General features: G+C 39.7%; 1 protein-coding gene across 3 annotated transcripts in view; it reads left to right on the top strand.

Annotated features, from left to right (window-relative positions):
• The window catches only part of LOC122549946 (zona pellucida-binding protein 1-like), a 72,226-nt gene that overhangs the window by 1,519 nt on the left and 49,282 nt on the right, over positions 1-21,425 (top strand). For 2 of the 3 annotated variants that reach the window (XM_043690225.1, XM_043690227.1), the window contains exons 2-4: positions 14,525-14,695; positions 17,367-17,492; positions 21,024-21,167. In XM_043690225.1, coding sequence (XP_043546160.1) covers positions 14,525-14,695; positions 17,367-17,492; positions 21,024-21,167 — 441 coding nt within the window. The remainder of the gene's footprint in view (positions 1-14,524; positions 14,696-17,366; positions 17,493-21,023; positions 21,168-21,425) is intronic. The other variant, XM_043690226.1, reaches the window with a different exon arrangement.

Here is a 21,425-nt window from a genome sequence, read left to right as displayed (position 1 = left end):
TCTCGTCAACAACTTGGATTTTTGTAGGAGGGAGTACATTTAAAATGTTTTGCAGAGAAGCCAATGTGAAAGTTTTTAATCATTCCTGTTATTACTGGGGGAGTTTTCCAGTATTATAATAATGAAGGAATGTTGATAGTTCCAAGTCATGGTGGGTGGCTTAGAGGGGAACTTTGAGGGGGTGGTGTTCCCATGTTTTTTTTTTTGCCTTGTTCATCTAGTTGGTAGAATTTGCACGTATGGGAAATGATATTGAAAGAGTCTTGGCAAGTTGCTGCTGTGCATTTTGTAGATGCTGTCCACTGCAGCTGCTGTATACCATAGTGCAAGGAGTGAATGTTTAAGATCCTCGATGGGGTGTCAATCAAGCAGACTGTTTTGTACTGGATAGTGCTGAGCTTTTAAATGTTGGAGCTGCATCCCCTGAGGCAAATGGCAAGTATTCATTCAAACTTCTTACTAAGGCTTTGTAAATGTTGAGCCAGTTTTGGGATGTTAGTAGGTGTATTACTTATAGTATACCTGCTCTTCTACCCAGAGTATTTATGTTTTGGTTCATTTTTAATCATCAGTGACCTGGATGTTGGCATGCAATCTGTAACTCTTTCTGTAACTTTACATCTGACTCCTCTTCAGTCTAGATATTTACAGTTTGCATGCTGATGATGGAAGGTGTTGTATGCAGCAGTCCCTTATAACCGCAGATTGTGGCAGTTCACAGCCTCTCAGCCTAACTCTTTGTTTTTTGGCACTATGGAGACCAGGTATAAATCGGTTATGGGCATTTGCACTCCCTTGATATCTATTTGAAAAACCTGCTGTTCTGTTTTTGGTTGCACTTCAGCTCCTGATTTATGGGCAGAGGGGTGTGGGTAGATTGGAAGAGCTCCTCGTGGGTCTGCTCCTGGGTCTGACCAGGCTGGCTATAAACAGGTCCAGGTTGCGGGCCATGGAGGAGGTCATCTCTGTCAACTGCCTGCCCCTCTCGTGATTACGTTTGAGCCCGGAAGTCATGGGAGAGGGGGCAGGCAGTGTCTACCAATGTTCTTGACACCTTTAGGAAGAGGTGGGCGCTGCAGGGATGGAGTGCTTTATTTCACCCTCCAACTCCATTTTGATTCAGTCCGCTCCTTCCCTCCCTAACCAGCCTCCCACCCTCACCATCGCCCACCCCAACTTCATATTTTAATGACAGCATTGCCTTTAACAGGTTTTGCTTGTTAATGGACAATTGGCCGTATGAGTGTTTTCTGGGTGGTGGAGAAGTGAAAGTGTCACACTACTCATGTCTTTCCTGATTAAATGATTAAACTTATTGTACTGTATCCAGAACCATGGCATTATACTTCCTGCTGCTAATCTCTTTAGTGATTTCCAATCTTATTTCCTGCAAAATCCTTTACCCATTGGCAGGTGAACAGCATCTCCATGTGGCAGCATCTCCCTTACAGGTTGTAACAACATCTTTGGAGAGCCAACAGTGCAGCCTTGCAATCGTGTGAGTCTGTGGCTGCAGGTTAATGATAAACACAAATATATACCTTTGAGTTCTGTCCCTTCTAATGAGCTGAACTAAAATAGAGTGGTGCCTGTTGTCATTCCTCTTGCTTATGCTTTATTTTTTGGGCAAACTTGGAAGACAGAAGCAAAAAGAGTTGCTGTGTTAAACAGCTTTGGTGAAACACTTGGCTCTCTCACACACTGTCGGTTACCCCATTGTCAGTGGGTCAATAAGTTGAAATCCAGCTCAGTTTGTGTGATATGTATATGCATTTACTGAGACAGGATACACATTACATATTGTTTTCAGCCTTTCAAAGAACTTTAATAGTGAATTTATTGACATGTAAGTCACATTTCAGCAATCTCAGTTTTCTTAAAATCTTACCTGAAAACACTTTGCAGTAAAAGTTGAAAATTTACTTGTATTTGGCTTCCAAATAATTTTCTTTTCACGAAAAAACTAATGGGAAATTGCTTCCGGTCATTAACCTCAATTTCAGTTCATGCTTCTTCTTTTGGCCATAGGCGGTCAGTCTCATTGCTTAAGAAGACGTGTAATGAAGTTTATATCAGAAATTTAGGACCTCATTTAGCAGCCAGCACCTGAATATCTGGTATGTGCTGCTGCTCACCAAAAGTGTAAAATCAGCTCTGAATTTCAATATTATGAGAATGGGGTGTCAAGTAATTTCATTCTCTGCAAACATAGTACCAAGCATGTTGCAGACTACATATGTACAAGCTCAAGTTGCCTGGATGGCTTTTAATTTACTTTGCAATAGCATAACAAAAATAAATCTTTGAACTTTTTGAATGTGAATCAAACTAAATTGTCACTAATTCTCTGTGATAAGTGTCATGGAGTGTATCTGATTCCAATGAGACTATTTACAAGCACTGTACTGCTATGTAGTTATAAAACTGAGCTTAGATGCAAGATGACTGACTCTCTGCCCCAGTTGGTAAGAGTAACAATGGAGCCTAGTATTTTGCTTTTTAGTAATGTATGGATAAGAACCTGTTATGTCATTTATTTATCCCGTGTGCATCTTTATATTTGGTTATGGGTTGTGAATATTGCTGACTGGGTCAGCATTTATTGCCTGGAGAAAGTGAGGTCTGCAGATGCTGGAGATCAAAGTTGAAACTTTATTGCTGGAACAGCACAGCAGGTCAGGCAGCATCCAGGGAACAGGAGATTCGACGTTTCGGGCACAGGCCCTTCTTCAGCATTTATTGCCTGCCCTTACTTGTGCATCAGAAGAAGGTGGTGAGCTGCCTATTGAACTGCTGCCATCCATTTGGTTTGGGTAACCCCATAATGCTGTTGAGGAGGGATTTCCATGTTGACCTGGTGACACTGCGGAAACATTAACATTGTTCCAAGTCAGGATAGTGAGTGGTCTGAATGAGAACTTGCATGTGGTGATGTTCCCAGCTATCTGCTGCCCTCGTCCTTCTAGATATAAGTGGTTGTGTATTTGAAGATGCTGTCTCAGCAAACTTGATGAATTTCTGCAGTGCATCTTGTAAGCAGAGCATTGTTGGTGGAGGGAATGGATGCTTGAGGTTGGTGGTGTCAAGCAAATGGACTGTTTTGTCCTGAATGATGTCAAGCTTCTTGAGTATCATAGAGTGACAGGGTTGTACAACATGGAAACTGACTCTTCGGTCCAACTTAACCATGCCACCAGATATCCAATCAAACCTAGTCCCACTTGCCTGCATTGGTCTATATCCCTCTAATCACTTCCTATTCATGTAACCACCTGGATGCCTTTTAAATGATGTACCAGCCTCCACCATTTCCTCTGGCAGCTTATTCCATACACGCACCACCCTCTGTGTGACAAGGTTGCCCCTTAGGTCCCTTTTAAATCTTTCCCCTCTCACCCTAAACCTATGCCCTCTAGTTTTGGACTCCCTTACCTTAGGAAAAAGGCCTTGGCTAGTCACCCTATCCATGCCCCTCATGACTTTATAAATAGCCACGGTCTTTTTCCCAAGTTAGGGAAGTCCAAAACTGGATGGCATAGGTTGAGGAGGGAAAGATTTAAAAGGGCCATTGTTTACCAGTAGGGAATTTGAGTACAGAGGAACCTCAATTATCCGGCATTTGGTTATCTGAATTTCGGATTATCCAGACAATATCGTAAGTCTAGGTGCTTGGCTAAACTGTGTTATCTGGCATTCGATTATCCGAACAATATACTCCCCGCCCAAGGTGTTTGGATAATCGAGGTTCCTCTGTATTTCCTAAAGTTAAATAGTTTTTGACATATAAGGAGAGCTACATACCATCTGTCATCCAATGGTCAGAAAGAGCTGTTCACCTTTGAAGGCATGATTAAAGAAAATGTCTGTAGCTTCACTACATACAAAATTGTCCCAGTTTCTAATTGTTTATAGGACCACCTCTTACGCAACTACAGGGACAGCTCCAGCAGAGTTGCTAATGGGAAGAAACTGCCTTAAAATGAGGCATCGTCAACAAGAGGTCAGATCCTGTATGTGTAAAGTACAATGGACCTGAATAAGCACGTGGACCATATGAAAGCTGCAAATGCGCAAACGATGTGGGAGCAAAACATTTCCGGCTCCTTGACTATTTTTCCAACTGTTCTGGAACCCAGGGTTCTTCGTCTCCATCAAGCATTGAAAAACCTGAGATGGACAAGGCAGATGTCACTGCCTCAATGCCTTTGCTGCCTCAAGAGGAGAATGAATTTCTTCAGAGATGTTCTGGATGCAAAAGGCGAACTATTGCATTACATGCCACCTATATCCACAGCAGAGTTGGAAGAAATTGACCCCATGCTAAAATGCCCCAGGAGGAGCTACAAAAAAAACAGTCTATGTCCTCAAACTCAGGGTGGCAGGGGGATGTAGTAATTATAACAAGGTCTGCTATGTGGACGTCATAGACTGAGATCCCTGATTAGAGCCATTAATCTGATTCAATCAAGGAGCCCTGGCTGACAGATATAAACAGGAGTGTCAAAGGGTCTGTTCACTAAGATCTGGCTCTGAGGAAGCTGGATCAGTGTCAAGGACTCACCACGTGTAAATAACGAATGGCTTGTTGACAGGATACCAGCCTCTGTGGAGTTATTTCAGAAATATTCTCACAGAGCCAGCTAGTTTCTATGAAAGCAGTAGCCAGTAGTTAAAAAGGCTGCAGAAGCAATAGCAAGCCTGCCTGAAGAAGCTCAAAACAGTAGATAGTGAAAAAGCTTATGCAGATTAGGAAGACTTTCATCAAAGATAAAATAATTCATAAACTTGGAATAAACCAATTGACCTGACACCCAAAGAAAGTTAAGTCCTTTAGAGGAAGAGTAAAACTTATTACAGTAAAGGGAAATTTCTAGACTGAGAAGCTAAAAGAAGATTTAAATTGTAATGTTTAGCAAGTAAGCTATACTCATTTAAAATTGCCAGCAAAAATAGCAAAAACAAAATAGCAAAGAATATATTTACAAAAAAAAGTCATTAAATTCACAGTATAATTTAGCTACTTAGATGAAAAAAGTCAAAGGCAGAAGAATTTATTTAAAATCACCATTCTGAGTAGAAACAAACTCTGGTTGTGCAACCAAAATAGTTTTAAGGGCCTGAAAACAATACATGACTTTATTCTGTTTAAAAAGGCTGAGAGGTGACCTTATAGAGATTTACAAAATTATGAGGGGTATGGACAGGGTAAATAGACAAAATCTTTTCCCTGGGATCGGGGAGTCCAGAACTAGAAGGCATAGGTTTAGGGTGAGAGGGGAAAGATATAAAAGAGACCTCACAAAGAGAGTGGTATGTGTATGGAATGAGCTCCCAGAGGAAGTGGTGGAGGCTGGTACAATTGCAACATTTAGGAGGCATTTGGATGGGTATATGAATAGGAAGGGTTTGGAGGGATATGGGCCGGGTGCTGGCAGGTGGGACTAGATTGGGTTGGGATATCTGGTCGGCATGGACGGGTTGGACCGAAGGGTCTGTTTCCATGCTGTACATTTCTATGACTCTATAAATCTCACACAGGAGGAAGAGAATGGGTATAAATCATCTACACTTTACTAAAAAGGGCATGGAACATGCTATTTTAAAGGGAAATTAACAGCCTTTTCTCCATCTTAAAAAATACAGAATTTCTTCATTTTAAAGCATTTCAACCATCTTGAAAACATTTGTAAATATTTTCTTTTTTACAGAAAAATAGGAGGATAATATTGAAACATTCAGAATTTTTTCAACAATTAAAAGTATTAAAGGAAATTTCTGAAAAGTTAGGTAGAATTTTAAAATTCTTCATTGAAACATTAAAGCTTCTAAATGACAAATCTTTATGTGCAATTTATGTTCAATATCCAGAATTTTAAAATAATACAATATTATAAAAAAGTTACTGAAGGACACTTAATGTTGAGAACTGCAATAATGTATGCAGTTTAAAATACTGTACAGAAAAACTAACTAGATATAAAAAAAGTTTAAAATCTCGAAACTGCTTTCAAGTACATCATTTAATTACGAGAAGTAACAGCAGTTAAATGCAGTGACAATGGAGAAAGATATACTTAAAACTAGATTTAAAATCATAGCTACTTCAGACAAGTGCTTACACTAAACTGTATGGAAGAAGCAATTTATGAGATACAGACTTCCTTCAATAAGAAGCCCAGAGAGAAAAGAAAAGATGTTCACCTTTTTTAAATCTGTTGGTCACGTAGTAGATCATGTTTTCACACAACAAGTTACAAGAGACCGTTGATAACATTGTAAAGGTAAAGTTGCCAGACTCTTACCAGACCTTAGGGCTGCTAGTTCAGTAGAGAGAGATGACATGATGGTTTAACATGAGGGTCACCACACCTGAGGTAGGGTGAGAGGTTGAGAAGGACAGTCATTCATGGTAAACTTCATGTTATTGTCATTACTCTGCATTGCAAGCCAGTTGTTAATCCAACTGAACTAAATGACCCTCCAAAGATATTCTAAGAATATTTGACAATTATTTTACATCAAGCCAACTGCATTATGGGAGAACAAGATTTTATAGGAGATTACATCTTCCAAAAAAAAATCAACTGATAATATTATTGATGATCTTTATACTTTGTCAGAATTTTGTGAATATGGTGATATACAACCAGAACTAATTCTGTCAGAATAGAATTGCTGTCAGAACTGCTGACATATTTCTTTCAGAGATGTCACAATCAAAAGAGGAATATCAATGTAGTGGGAGAAGCTGAAATCTGAATCAGCACAGTAACAGAACATAATGATGGGGACAAAGAGTCAACCTAGCTCAAGATTCACTAAACTTTGCCAGCTCAAGAATCACTTGACTTTGCCAACTTTCTAAGGGACAAAATTAGTGAAGCATCAAATGACAGGCCAACACAGTAAGTCTTCAGATCCAGAAATTACTGTTTCAGATGTGGATTTAAAGAGTCATACAAACAGAAATGATAGCCAGCTTTATTAGACCAAGCAGCATTTTGTAAGAAAAAGGGACATTTCCAAACAATATGTAAATGTAAACAACAAGCTTTGAACTACAGGCTAATAATGCTCATTTGTACAAACAGCTTAAAACCTTATAGCAAACATCTTTGTAAAAAATCCAGACCACCAAAATGTAGCTTCAATAGAACCCATATGATGATATACCACCATTTTAGAAGATGAAACTCAATCATATGTAGGGATCATAGGTCTCAGTTGAACCACAGACAACAAATATCACACAGCTTGAAGGTCATCCAGCTCAAATCAATTTTGACTCTGGGTCAGGGGTTACTGTAATATCTAAAATCATTCCTTAGTTGAAGAGAACGAACTTTCAACAACTTTGTGACAAAGAACTGCATGATGACAGGACAACACTATACAAAATCAAAAAGTGTTGAGAGTATTCTTAAAATACACAGACCAATATGTTGCAAACAGAAATAAGTCAATGGAAACCAACATAGAGTCATAGTAATGTACAGCATGGAAACAGATCCATTGGTCCAATTCATCCATGCTGACCAGATATCCTAAATTAATCTAGGCCCACTTGCCAGCACTTAGTTCACATCCCTCCAAACCCTTCCTATTCATATACCCATCCAGATGCCTTTTAAATGTTGCAATTGTACCAGACTCCATCACTTCGTCTGGCAGCTCATTCCATACATGCCCCACCTTCCATGTGAAAAGGTTATTCCTTAGGTCCCTTTTAAATCTTTCCCCTCTCACCTTTAACCTATGCCCTCTAGTTCTGGACTCCCCCACCCCAGGGAAAAGACCTTGTCTATTTACCCTATCCATGCCCCTCATAATTTTATAAACCTCTATAAGGTCACTCTTCAGCCTCTGACACACCAGGAAAAATAGCCCAAGCCTATTCAGCCTCTCCCTATAACTCAAACCCTCCAACCTTGGCAACATCCTTGTAAATCTTTTCCGAACTCTTTCAAGTTTCACAACATCCTTCCGAAAGGAGGGAGACAATATTCCAAAATGGCCTAACCAAATTCCAGTACAGCCACCACATGACCTCCCAACTCCTATATTCAATGCTCTGACCAATAAGGGAAAACATACCAAACACCTTCTTTACTATCCTATCTACCTGTGGCATCACTTTCAAGGAGCTATAAACCTGCATTCCAAGGTCTCTTTGTTCATCAACTCTCCCCAGGACCTTACTATTAAGTGTATAGGTCCTGCTCTGATTTGCTTTCCCAAAATGCAGCACCTCACATTTATCTAAATTAAGCTCCACCTGCCATTCCTTGGCCCATTGCCCCGCCCCCAGATCAAGATTCTGTTGTACTCTGAAGTAACCTTCTTCACTGTCCACTATACCTCCAATTTTGGTGTCATCCGCAAAATTACTAACTATACCTCCTACGTTCACATCCAAATCATTTATATAAATGACGAAAAGCAGTGGACCCAGCACTAAACCTTGTGGCACACTACAGGTCAGAGTCTGAAAAGCAATCCTCCAACAGTTTTCAACTTCTGAGCAGAAATGATACTTTAAACTTAAAGTTCTACAGAATCTTGAAGAACCCCAGCCAGTTCAGTAGCTAAATGTGAGAGATCAGTGAAATTTTATTCATCAGTTGAAAGACTTCTCAGAACAATGTTCATTTAAACAAAGAGGAGACATGCATCACTTGAAATTAATTACATTAATAAATGCCAATTTTATCAATGAAGAGATCATAAGATATTCCTAATTTCATAGAAATTAAAACAAGATATTGCAGCACTGGAAACCTGAAATCAAAACAGAAGCTACTAGAGTAGGTCTGGCAGCATCTGTGGAAAGAGTCTGGGAGAAGTCAACCGACTCAAAACATTAACTCTGTTTCTCTCTGCACAGATGCTACCACACCAGCTGAGTTTCTCCAGTACATTCTGTTTTTATTACTGACTTCGCTGGCTTGAAGGAATTATTCAATTATATTCTAACCAGAAACATACCCTTGAAATCTAAGCATTGAACATCTGTGACCCCACTCCACCAAGAGTTTGGAGTAGACACTTGATGCAGACAATTCAGCTCTTTAGATGGAGCAGTACCAAAGCAGCACAGACAGCCTGACAAGGATCATATCTGAGTCCAACTTATTAGGTCAAAGGGACAAGATTCTTTCTTTCAGAAAATGGCTATCTCCTCTGTTATGATTTGAGGAAGCCTAAAATCTGACAGAGAGAAAAACATTCAGCAGCAACATTGATGTCAAACAATGTTCTTTGCAAAGAGCATTTGGGAGATTGAGGATCCACCAAGGTTCTAGTATGGCGGTGTAGTGAACCTGAATATTTCAACCTCAAGCTGCGCATTTCCAATGCAACCATTTATAAAGTTGGATATCTGGAGGGAAATGGGCTGTTCATAAACCAGAGATGTTGTATAAGATAATTAATACCTAAAAAGGTAAATTCCAGCCTTAAGGATGTAGGAAGAAGATTGTTCCTGGGAAGAGCTAACCAGTTATGAGTTGTTATTCTAAGACTAAGTCCCATATAAATACATGTTAGTATGTACTGATATTCATTTGGGAATTGTTGGGGTGTTGGTTAGCTCAGTTGGCTGAGCAGCTGGTTTTTGATGCTGAGTGATGCCAACAGCTTGGGTTGAATTCCTACACTGGCTGAGGTTACCATAAAGATCCCAACTTCTTGACATCTCCCCTCACCTGAGGGGAGGCATGGTATGCCTCAGGTAACCCACTGACCAGTTGTCTCTCTCTATGAGAGAATGGTACCATGGTGACTTTAATCTGTTGCTCACCAACTCTGAGTATTGCCGAAAGAAAACATATTGTTCTCATCTTGTACTCATGAGGATAATATGCAAGAAAAATCAATGTAAAGGGAAAATAAGACATGTATGAGATGAAAGTGTTGATTGGTTGGTTAGTGAGCTCTAATTACTTAAGCACTGACATGAATTCTGCATCAATTAGATGATGACTGATAGTTAACTGCCAAATTTTGTTTAAGTTCTAAATCTGTCAAGGTGGTTTGGATTGACCAAAGCATTACACTGAGAAATTAACCAGTGAGTGGCTGCCATTTATTTTATTACATTGAAATAGGTGTAGTGTTCTGTCTGCCAAGAACAGGATCCTGTGTATTAAGTTTTCAACACATGCATGTGTTCCACAGAGGGAGCCTGATCGACAGTTCTAAATTTGTAATCAGGATGATCTGCTTTTCTTGGTACCATGATGTTGCTTGTTAATGATATTATGCATTTCTAAATGCTCTGTTATTACATTCGTTATAATAGACTCTAACATTTTCCCAATAACAGACATCAAGCTAACTGATTTTGACTCCTTCCCTTTTCAAATAAAGGTGCAACATTGGCAGTTTTACAATTCTGGGGGCCTTTTCCAGAACCAAAGATTCATGAAAGACTGCTAACAGTGCATCCACTATCTCTGTAATTTTTGTTTTAATTCCATCAAGTCTAGAGATTAGTTTTCCTAGCACTTTTTCTCTAATGATAGTAATTGTACTTATTTCCTTTCCTCAGCTTAGTGTCTTCTACTGTGAGTGGAAAAAAGACATAGAAAGTAGAGTAGAAGTTGGAAAATGTGAAATTACCCATTTTGACAGAAAATAAAAAAGAAAAGTAGCATGTTATATAAACTGCAAAGCTCTGGGATATAGAAAGATCTGGGAATCCCTGTACATGAATGGCAAAAGATTAGTATTTGAGTACAGCAAATAATTAGGAAGGTTATTAGCATTTAAATGTTGGCATTTATTGTGAGGGAGAATTGAAAACTGAAGTTGTGAGGTTATGCTTCAATATCATAGTGCATGAGTGCAACCGTATCAAAAGTACTGTGTACAGTATCGGTCTCCCTCGTCAATGAAAGATATGAATGCTTTGGAGGCAGTTCAACACAGGTTTACTAGACAACTAGCTGGAATAGGTGTGTTGACTTATAGAGTCATAGAGTCATAGAAACAGACCTTTTGGACCAACCTGTCCATGCCGATCAGATATCCGAACCCAATCTAGTCCCACCTGCCAGCACACGGCCCATATCCCTCCAAACCCTTCCTATTCATATACCCATCCAAATGCCTCTTAAATGTTGCAATTGTACCAGCTTCCATTACTTCCTTTGGCAGCTCATTCCATACACGTACCACCCTCTGCATGAAAAAGTTGCCCCTTATATCTTTATATCTTTCTCCTTTCACCCTAAACCTATGCCCTCTAGTTCTGGACTCCCCGACCACAGGGAAAAGACTTTGTCTAATTATCCTGTCCATGCCCCTCATAATTTTGTAAACCTCTATAAGGTCACCTTTCAGCCTCTGATGCTCCAGGGAATATAGTCCCAGCCTGTTCAGCCTCTCCAAGTAGCTCAAATCCTCCAACCCTGGCAACATCATTGTAAATCTTTCCTGAATCCTTTCAAGTTTCACAACATCTTTCCGATAGGAAGGAGACCAGAATTGCACGCAATATTCCAACAGTGGCCTAACCAATGTCCTGTACAGCCGCAACATGACCTCCCAACTCCTGTACTCAATACTCTGACCAATAAAGGAAAGCATACCAAATGCCTTCTTCACTATCCTATCGACCTGCAACTCCACTTCCAAGAAGCTATGAACCTGCACTCCAAGGTCTCCTTATTCAGCAACACTCCCTAGGACCTTACCATTAAGTGTATAAGTCCTGCTAAGATTTGCTTTCCCAAAATGCAGCACCTCACATTTGTCTGAATTAAGCTCCATCGGCCACTTCTCAGCCCATTGGCCCATCTGGTCCAGATGCTGTTGTAATCGGAGGTAGCCTTCTTCGCTGTCCACTATGCCTCCAATTTTGGTGTCATCTGCAAACTTATTAACTATGCCTCATATGTTCGCATCCAAATCATTTATATAAATGACAAAAAGTAGAGGACCCAGCATCGATCCTTGTGCACTCCACTGGTCACAGGCCTCCAGTCTGAAAAACAACCCTCCACCACCACCCTCTGTCTTCTACCTTTGAGCCAGTTCTGTATCCATATGGCCAGTTCTCCTTATAGTCTGTGAGCTCTAACCTTGCTAACCAGTCTCCCATGGGAACCTTGTCAAATGCCTTACTGAAGTCTATATAGATCACATCTACCGCTCTGCCCTCATCAATCCTCTTTGTTACTTCTTCAAAAAACTCAATCAAGTTTGTGAGACATGATTTCCCATGCACAAAGCCATATTGTCTATCCCTAATCTGTCCTTGCCTTTTCAAATGCATGTACATCCTGTACCTCAAGATTCCCTCCAACAACTTGCCCACCACCAACGTCAGGTCCACTGATCTATAGTTCCTTGGCTTGTCCTTACCACCCTTCTTAAACAGTGGCATAACATCAGCCAATCTCCAGTCTTCCGGCATCTCACCTGTGACTATCGATGATACAAATATTTCGGTAAGAGGCCCAGCAATCACTTCTCTAGTTTCCTACAGAGTTCTCGGGTACACCTGATTAGGTCCTGGGGATTTATCCACCTTTATGCGTTTCAAGACATCCAGCACTTCCTCCTCTGTAATATGGACATTTTGCAAGATGTCACCATCTATTTCCCTACAGTCTATATCTTCCATGTCCTTTTCCACATAAATACTGAGGCAAAATACTCATTTAATATCTCCCCCATTTTCTGCAGCTCCACACAAAGGCTGCCGTGCTGATCTTTGAGGGGCCCTATTCTCTTCCTAGTTACCCTTTTGTCCTTAATGTATTTGTAAAAACCCTTTGGATTCTCCTTAATTCTATTTGCCAAAGCTATCTCATGTCCCCTTTTTGCCCTCCTGATTTCCCTCTTAAGTATACTCCTATTGCCTTTATACTTTCCTAAGGATTAACTCGATCTATCCTGTCTATACCTGATATATATTTCCTTCTTTTTCTTAACCAAGTCCTCAATTTCTTTAGTCATCCAGCATTCCCTATACCTACAGCCTTTCCTTTCACCCTGACAGGACTATACTTTCTCTGGATTCTTGTTATCTCATTTCTGAAGTCTTCCCATTTTCCAGCCATCCCTTTACCTGCAAACATCTGCCCCCAATCAGCTTTTGAAAGTTCTTGCCTAATACCACCAAAATTGACCTTTCTCTAATTTATAACTTCAACTTTTAGATCTGGTCTATCCTTTTCCATCACTATTTTAAATCTAATAGAATTACGGTTGCTGGTCCAAAGTACTCCCCCACTGACACCTCAGTCACCTGCCCTGCCTTATTTCCCAAGAGTAGGTCAAGTTTTGCACCTTCTCTAGTAGGTACATCCACATACTGAATCAGAACATTTTCTTGTACATATTAACAAATTCCTCTCCATTTAAACTTTTAACACTATGGTAGTCCCAGTCTATGTTTGGAAAGTTAAAATCCCTTATGATAACCACCGTATTATTCTTACAGATAACTGATATCTCCTTACAAGTTTGTTTCTGAATTTCCCTCTGACTATTAGGAGGTCTATAATACAATCCCAATAAGGTGATCATCCCTGTCTGATTTCTCAGTTCCACCCAAATAATTGGATGTATTTCCGGGAATATCCTCCCTCAGTACAGCTGTAATGCTATCCCTTATCAAAAATGCCACTCCCCCTCCTCTCTTGCCTCCCTTTCTATCCTTCCTGTAGCATTTGTTTCCTGGAACATTAAGCTGCCAGTCCTGCCCATCCCTGAGCCATGTTTCTGTAATTGCTATGATATCTCAATCCCATGTTCCTAACCATGAGGAAAGGCTGGACAGGCTAGGCTTATATTGGAGAGAAACCCTTTACGAAGCTAGTCTAAAATGACATTTAGCTGATTCTTGGTAAGTTACAGCTCATCTTCAAATCCATCAGTGTCCCTGCTTTTTTTTTTAATCCTGAGAAACAAAGGATAAATTGAGAACTTACAATGTTTGGAATTACAGTCACTTGTCCACTTTGCTAACTCTAAGGAAATGACATGCCATAAACCACTAAAAGTCTGGATTATTATTTAATGAGCTGGATAGTCTTTTCTGAATTAAAAATTTGTGTTGCAATCTGACTGCTGTATTCAGTATCATAGAATCTCTACGGTGTGAAAACAGGCCCTTTGGCCTAAAGAGTCCACACTGACCCATTCCCCTATCGTATTATCATATATTTATCCCAGACTAATGCACCTAAACTACACACCCCTGAACACTATGGGTAATTTAGCATGGCCAATCCACCTGACCTGCACACCTTTGGATTGCGGGCAGAAACTGGAGCACCCAGGAGAAACCCACATATAAACAAGGAGAACACGCAAAGTCCACATAGACAGTTGTCCGAGGCTGAAATCGAACCCAAGTCCCTGCTGCTGTGAGACAGCAATGCTCACCACTGAACCACCATGCTGCCCCTTGCAAACTCCACACAGACAGTCACCCGAGGCGAACCCATTGATATTTCATTTATTTTAACATCAAAGCATAACTTACTCATACTCTTCATAAATTCTAATTTAGATGGAAATCTCTATAAGAAAAGTTCTGAATGGCATTTCCATGAAAGAAATTCAAGATTAAGGAGGGATGATGACAGTGAATTCCGGGGAATGTCCGCCAGCTTGCCACATATATCACAGGCTTTCTCAACACCTTTCACAGATCAAACCGTCGGTGAAGAAGGAGTAATTGGTAAGGTAAATTTACAGAATCAAGATAAAGTTGAATTTTATCATGCAGTTTTACCAATGGATTGAATGAGCAAGTCAAAATACTTCATATGTTGGCAATGAAAAGTATCTGCTATGATTCTGATATTAAAATAAGACAATTTGAATGTTTCCTAAGATTAAATGAGCATGAGACATGTAAGGCATTCTTTTTAAAATCATCAAACTCATATGTAATCTAAATGTCAGAGGATATTTTCATGAATCTACAATAATGTTTGGAATTTTTTTTAAACAGTAATTTGTAGGCAACTTTCCTTCTTCCCTCATTGTTTCTCAATTCCGCAACATACTCAATCTTGATCTCTGTCCTTCTCATTCTCATTGTCTTTCTCATTTTAATGCCAGTCCTACAAATCATATTTTTAATTGTCTGCATCGAATGTGTATAGTCTTGGGATCACAAATTCTCAGCTGTGATTGGCTGACTCTTCATTCTTGCTTTTGAACATTTTTTTTGAAAAAACGGTAGGCACAGTTAGTTAAAAGTCTAGATCAGAGTGGTGCTGGAAAAGCACAGCAGGTCAGGCAGCATCCGAGGAGCAGGAAAATCGATGATTTGGGCAAAAGCCCTTCAATAGGAATGAGGCAGAGAACCTCCGGGATGGAGAGATAAATGAGAGGGGGGGTGGGTCTGAGGAGAGGGTAGCAAAGAGTACAATAGGTGAATGGGAGTGGGGATGAGGGTGATAGGTCGGAGAGGAGGCTGGAGTGGATAGGTGGGAAGTAAGATTGGCAGGTAGGACTGGTCATGAGGATGGTGCTGGGCTGGCAGGTTGGAACTCGGGTAAGGTGGGGGGGAGGGGAAATGAGGAAATGTCGATTTTCCTGCGCCTCGGATGCTGCCTGACCTGCTGTGCTTTTCCAGCACCACTCTAATCTAGACTCCGATTTCCAGCATCTGCATCCTCACTTTCACCACAGTTAGTTAAAAGACAGTGTCATTCAGTAATCAGGTGGTTTTGTTTTGAAAAGGGTCAGTTATGTTTAACAGTTAATTGGTAAGTTCTCTGTTTTCATTTTACTCTGGACTTCTCTACATAAGGTAAACCATTTTTTGCTATATTTTTCTGCCAATGGGACTGCCCTATGATCAACAAATACCACTTTAGAATATGAATGTAAAAAGGCTGGAAAACCTCAGCAGTCAGACAGCATCTTTGGAGGGAAACTAAGTTAACTGTTGAATTCTCGTCAATGACCTTGCAGATACAAATGGCACAAATATTTGGCAGAATGGTGCCCATCTCCATCATGATGAAAATGGTGGTAGTGGCCCAAAGCCACAAGTTGCGGTAGTGGAGTCAGGTTGCATTTTCCATGTTTGTGTTTCATGGAAGGAGAAAATCTATTAATTCATCACCAGCTGCCTCCACTGAAATGGAATGTAGACAGCTCTGCAGCATGGAACCCAGAGTGAGCACCTAAGACTGAATAGAGCATATTTGACTTCGTTGATTCATCTCAGTAACAAGGAAAGATAACGTAACCTTATAGATATGATCCTGGGGCACCTTTGCAAGCATCAAATATGCTTAGGGAAGGTACCCTTGGAGCAGGCTAGTCTACTCTTGAGTGGTGATCAGGTATCCTTTAGAATTGTTAACTTTAAAGAAGGTTGTATCTTAAATGGATATAAAGTTTTTAAAACTGTAAAGTTGTCAAAGTAGTGTTAAACTTGTGAAGAACCATCAAAAATCTCCAAAACTAGCAAGAACTGTCAAATGAAACCAAGTGTTTCAAGCTTAATCAAGTTGGGATCCAATATCAAAAACTGTTAAGTGGCAAAATTGGCACAAATTGTCAAAAAATTTCAAAATCTGTTCGCAGGAATGAAATATGGTGTGGTCAAATAATATTTAATTTCCAAATAACATAACTTTAATTTTCCTATCGTGTACATAGGTACCAGGCAATACCAGTGTTGATATTGTAAGTGAAATGATAATGGTTAGAACTATGAGTTGGCATGAACTGGCACTAATTTGGCATGGGGATGCCTGGGATGAATAGTGAATCATACCATGATATTGGGGTATGAAGGGTAACAGTATATGGTAGATTGACATAAGGTGGCACTAGGGGAATGAGGAACCAATGGCTGAAGGCATTTGGTGGCATAAGTTGGCATAGATAGGATATGGGGAGTGTGGAGTGAAATGAAGTGTAGGGAGTGTGAGGGTTGAGGATCGAAGGAAAGTTTTGTTAAGTTTTAGTTTTAAATTTTGGTTTCAGTGCTGCAGCCCCTGACTGGTTGCCACACACTCTCACCTTGGAAACTGAGGAGTGTTGGCAGTCATATTTAAGGCTGAGCTTGAGAAGTTGGAAATTCTCTTGCTTCTGTGCACATGATCTCAAAATGAAAATTATGCCCTTCTAAGTGGCTTCAACTAGTTAAAGTGTAATTGTTGTTGATATGCAGGCAAACAGCAGCATATAACAGAAAATAAGTAACTACATTACAAATATCCTTTTCAACAACTAATATTGTCATAAAAAGACTGGTGACCAGAGGTTATAAAAAATGACCAGAGGTCATATTTTGTAGATCTATAGAGACAATTTTCATTGATAAAATCAAGAATAATTCAAACTTATCAAGAATATAACTTATCGAAATCTTTTATTTCTAGTTCCAGTTTTCTTCCACGTTTACTCTATAGGCCAGTCTCTTCAGTGCCTAACTCAGGAACTCTTATCACAAAGTCTTGTGGATCCAGTGTTTCAGTGGACAGGCCCAAATGGACTGATTACCAAAGGTACTGATTTGTTTTGCAGAAATAATGGGCTGAAACTTAAGTTTTTTGGCTTAAGTCTTAGTTGTTGGAGGGGTTTCTGCCAAAATGCCCCAGTGGGTTTACTTGGCATATTTTACCAAATGCGCCTCATTAACTACCTACCCTACCTCCACGGTATCCTTCACATCCAATACTGGTCCCCATCTTACCACATACTGCTCCCAGAATAATTTGTCTCTCAGTGAATATCCTGGAATTCATCAACATCCCTTGTTCCTGTGCTATCTTCAAAACCCTGTTATGTATCTGGACAAGCACTGTCAGTCAGAAGCTGCCCTGCACAGTTACTGAAATTTGCCCTGGACATGGCACACAGGAGAAAGTTGGTGCCCTCCTGTGTGGCTAGGGAGAAGGAGGCCCTGCTAATAGGCCAATGAAGAGGCAGGATTTCCTACTCCTCCCACGACCAGCAGTAGAGGCTAGGGCAGCAGATGATGCTGGCTTGATCTATGATTGTCACCTCAGCAGTCTAGAGGAATGCCCAGCACTGCTCTCCCTCTCTGTTACTGCATCCACCATGTACTATCATCCTCAGCAATGCTTCCCACTTTGTGATGGCCAATATCAGCACCCCTGCTTAATTCTCCAGATCACTTCTCAGCATTATCATGTTTTGTTAAGAGTTTGAAGAAAAGTCTGAAAAGAACAGGGGTCAGCAGCTATGTAAATGTATTTCTAGTCTTTGTGCCCAAAGTGGGAAAGAACATAAAGTAACCCAACTTTCCCATGTCTTTTTACAAAAGAAAAGTGGTATTGGTTTAAAAAACAATTGTCTTTTTGACATCTGGGTATGTCTGAGCATCAACATTTAATTTTGTGTTAATACTGCTTTCAGGTAAGTACATGCATCAATTTAAAATACAAAATACAGCTGTCTTTAACTGACAATGTTGACCAGCCAGTCAGCTCGGTTAAAAGCTTGCCTGTTCTGGAAATTACACTTTACGCCTAACCATGAATTGATCACTGCCAATGAAACTCATGTTCTACTGGGCTGCATCTCCTTCATAATGACCATTATGGACTGTTGACGTAATGAGTTTGAAGCTGACAGTACCACACTTACATAATTCCAACTCCTTCCCTCATAAATTCTGAGATTCACACTTAGAAAACATGTTTGCTACAGAGCATAGGTCTTCAGTTTTGTAACTCCCAGGTATGCAGTTTACATTGAAGATAAACCTTTATGTTCCAACATTGCTTTCCAAATTGCCATGTACTTACATATTTAATTATATATGATAAAATAGATCGAAGTGTTTTATAAACGTTATGAGTCAGTTAACTATAGCCTTGAGCCATGATTGACCTGAAGATTAGAATTCGAATTCAACAGAATTGAAATAGATTTTATTGTCACATGTACTCAAGGACAGGGATACATGAGTACAGCAAAAAGTACAAAGTGCCATTTCCAGCACCATCTTAGGTACAAAGATATTTAGGTACAAAATCTTAGATTTAAATTAGAGAAATAAAGAAGTAAAGATAAAAGTTCAGCATTACCATCCTAAAGTTCTAAAGCAACAAGTCCACACTGGGCTTCACCTTGAACCCAGGGTTTGCACTAGTCTTACACTTGATCTTGCATACCTGTGGGCAATGTCACATATGACTGACTTATACAACCAGTGATATGAAGTTGAAGCTTTTCATCAAGCACTCATTAGGACTAGGACTCAACAAATCAGTCTCAAAGCATCGATATCAATTTTATACAGATCAAGAAGGGAATACTGATTGATTGGGCCTTGGTTGGCATGGAGCTGAGGCAGGGATAGCTCGCCATCAGTCTTCATTCTCACACTAATCAGGTGGACTCTCATTGTCAGGATGCTACTGTAGGAATTCAGCAGAGAATGGAAGTTTGCATGATCATTTTAATCCAATGGAGAAGTTGCATTGTATGTACACATTGTGATGAGAGATACTGCATTACACCGCAAATTAGATGGAGTTGAAAAATGTGTGCATATAATTTGAACAATGGATGTTGATACAAATACTCAAAGAAAACTAATTTATCTTAGGGAAGAGGGTAATTACAGTTTTTACTTTACAAGATAGACTATGTTATGGTTTATATTCTGGCATGCTTATGAAAGTATTCAGAATAAATATTCATCTTCACAAATGAATCAGTGGTCTATCATTGGGTGGCATGACTGTTGCATGAACCATCTTTTATCAACTTAAATTCAAGAATTCTAGAACAGGACTGAAATTTGCATCCAGGCTGTAAAGACTGAAAAACTTCTGTGGCACTAATGTGCTGTATCAGCCTATTAGGCAATAAGACTAACATTATTTTAATAAAGATTTATGCTCCAGTTTTAGCATTCTGGTAAGTTCAGTTTATTGTCAGTCTCATAGAAAAATTCCTTTTAAGAATTCTCACAATTGGTGCTTGGCTATAAAAATATTTGGCAAATTGGTAATTCCTACATGCCACTGAATTCCGAACCTTAGCTATGTTATTGTGGGGAAGCAATGCCAGCCCTCAAGAGAGGCAGTCCAACTGTAGCTGTTAGTGCATGCTTTGGTAGCATTGGCTGATATCTGGAAATACTTTGCCTGTTTGACCACAGACCCACATATAGTATGTATGTTGCCCAGAAATATTGGACTCACTGATAAGAAAAACATAAATAATGGTAAAGTAGTTTAGCTGTGGCTCATTGCTAAAAAAAAAGAAATACAATTTATTACATAGGTTTCTCTGACAAAAAAAAAGTGAGGTACAGATTGATGGTTCATGTGGATTTTCACAAAAACTATCAGCATCTTCGGGGGTTGCCGCTTTCCAGAAAATGAACTGGACTACACATATAAGTACTGTGGCTGCAAAAGCAGGGCTAGGCTAGAAATCCTGCAGTGAGTAAACCACCTCATGACTCCCCAGAGCCTCTATCATCTTCAAGGCACACATCAGAGTCTGCTGGAATACTCCTCAGTTACCTGGATGTGTGCACCTTCAAAAACACTCAAGAAGCTTGACACCATCCAGGATAAAGCAGCTCACAAACACTCATTCCCACCATCATTGATGCACAGTGGTAGCAATGTGTACTATTTACAAAATGCTGTGCAGAAATTCACCAAGACTCCTTAGACAGCACCTTCCAAACCCATGAACACGAGCATCTAGAACAATGACAGCAGATTCATGGAAATATTACCACTTGCAAGTTTCCATCCAAGCCACTGACTATCCTGACTTGGAAATGTATTCCAACTCCTTCAGTGCCTCTGGGTCAAAACTGTGGAACTTCCTTCCGAATAGCATTGTGGGTCTTTCTATAGCAAATAGATTGTAGCAGTTCAAGAAGGCACTTCACCTTCATCATCCCAAGAGCAACTTGTGGTGGGCAATAAATGCTAGCCCAGCTAGCAATACCCACATCCCATGAATGAATTTAAAAAATGAACCTGTGATTACTGAATTGACAATTGCTTGTTTTACCGCATTTGTTTCTCTGTTTTATTTAGAATCTCAGAGATTCATCTTCACCGACAATGGAAACTTGTTGTTTGACACCATTTATGTAGTGGATTCTGGAAATTATACCTGCAACCTCACGTACACACTCGACCTAAAACGAATATCAACCCTGGTCAGGTATACAGTCTATGGTAGGTTTAATACTTTTGCAGAAATATTGAAATCCATAATACATTAAACTTTTATTCCTATACACTAACCTGATGCTCACTAATCAATCTTTCAGTAAAATGAAAATAGTGAGAGGTTTCTGGGGCTTGTTTTGGAGAAAATTGATTTAATTGCTGTTGTCTGATCATTTTCTTGGAATCTAGAGGGAATATGAATTGCTGAATTCAAAGGAATTCATGAAAAATAAATCTAAATCTTTTCAAGTCATATTTATATAT

This window comes from Chiloscyllium plagiosum, chromosome 5 (assembly GCF_004010195.1).
Source record: "Chiloscyllium plagiosum isolate BGI_BamShark_2017 chromosome 5, ASM401019v2, whole genome shotgun sequence".
Taxonomy (NCBI): Eukaryota; Metazoa; Chordata; class Chondrichthyes; order Orectolobiformes; family Hemiscylliidae; genus Chiloscyllium; species Chiloscyllium plagiosum.
This window is presented reverse-complemented; position numbering and strand designations above follow the sequence as displayed.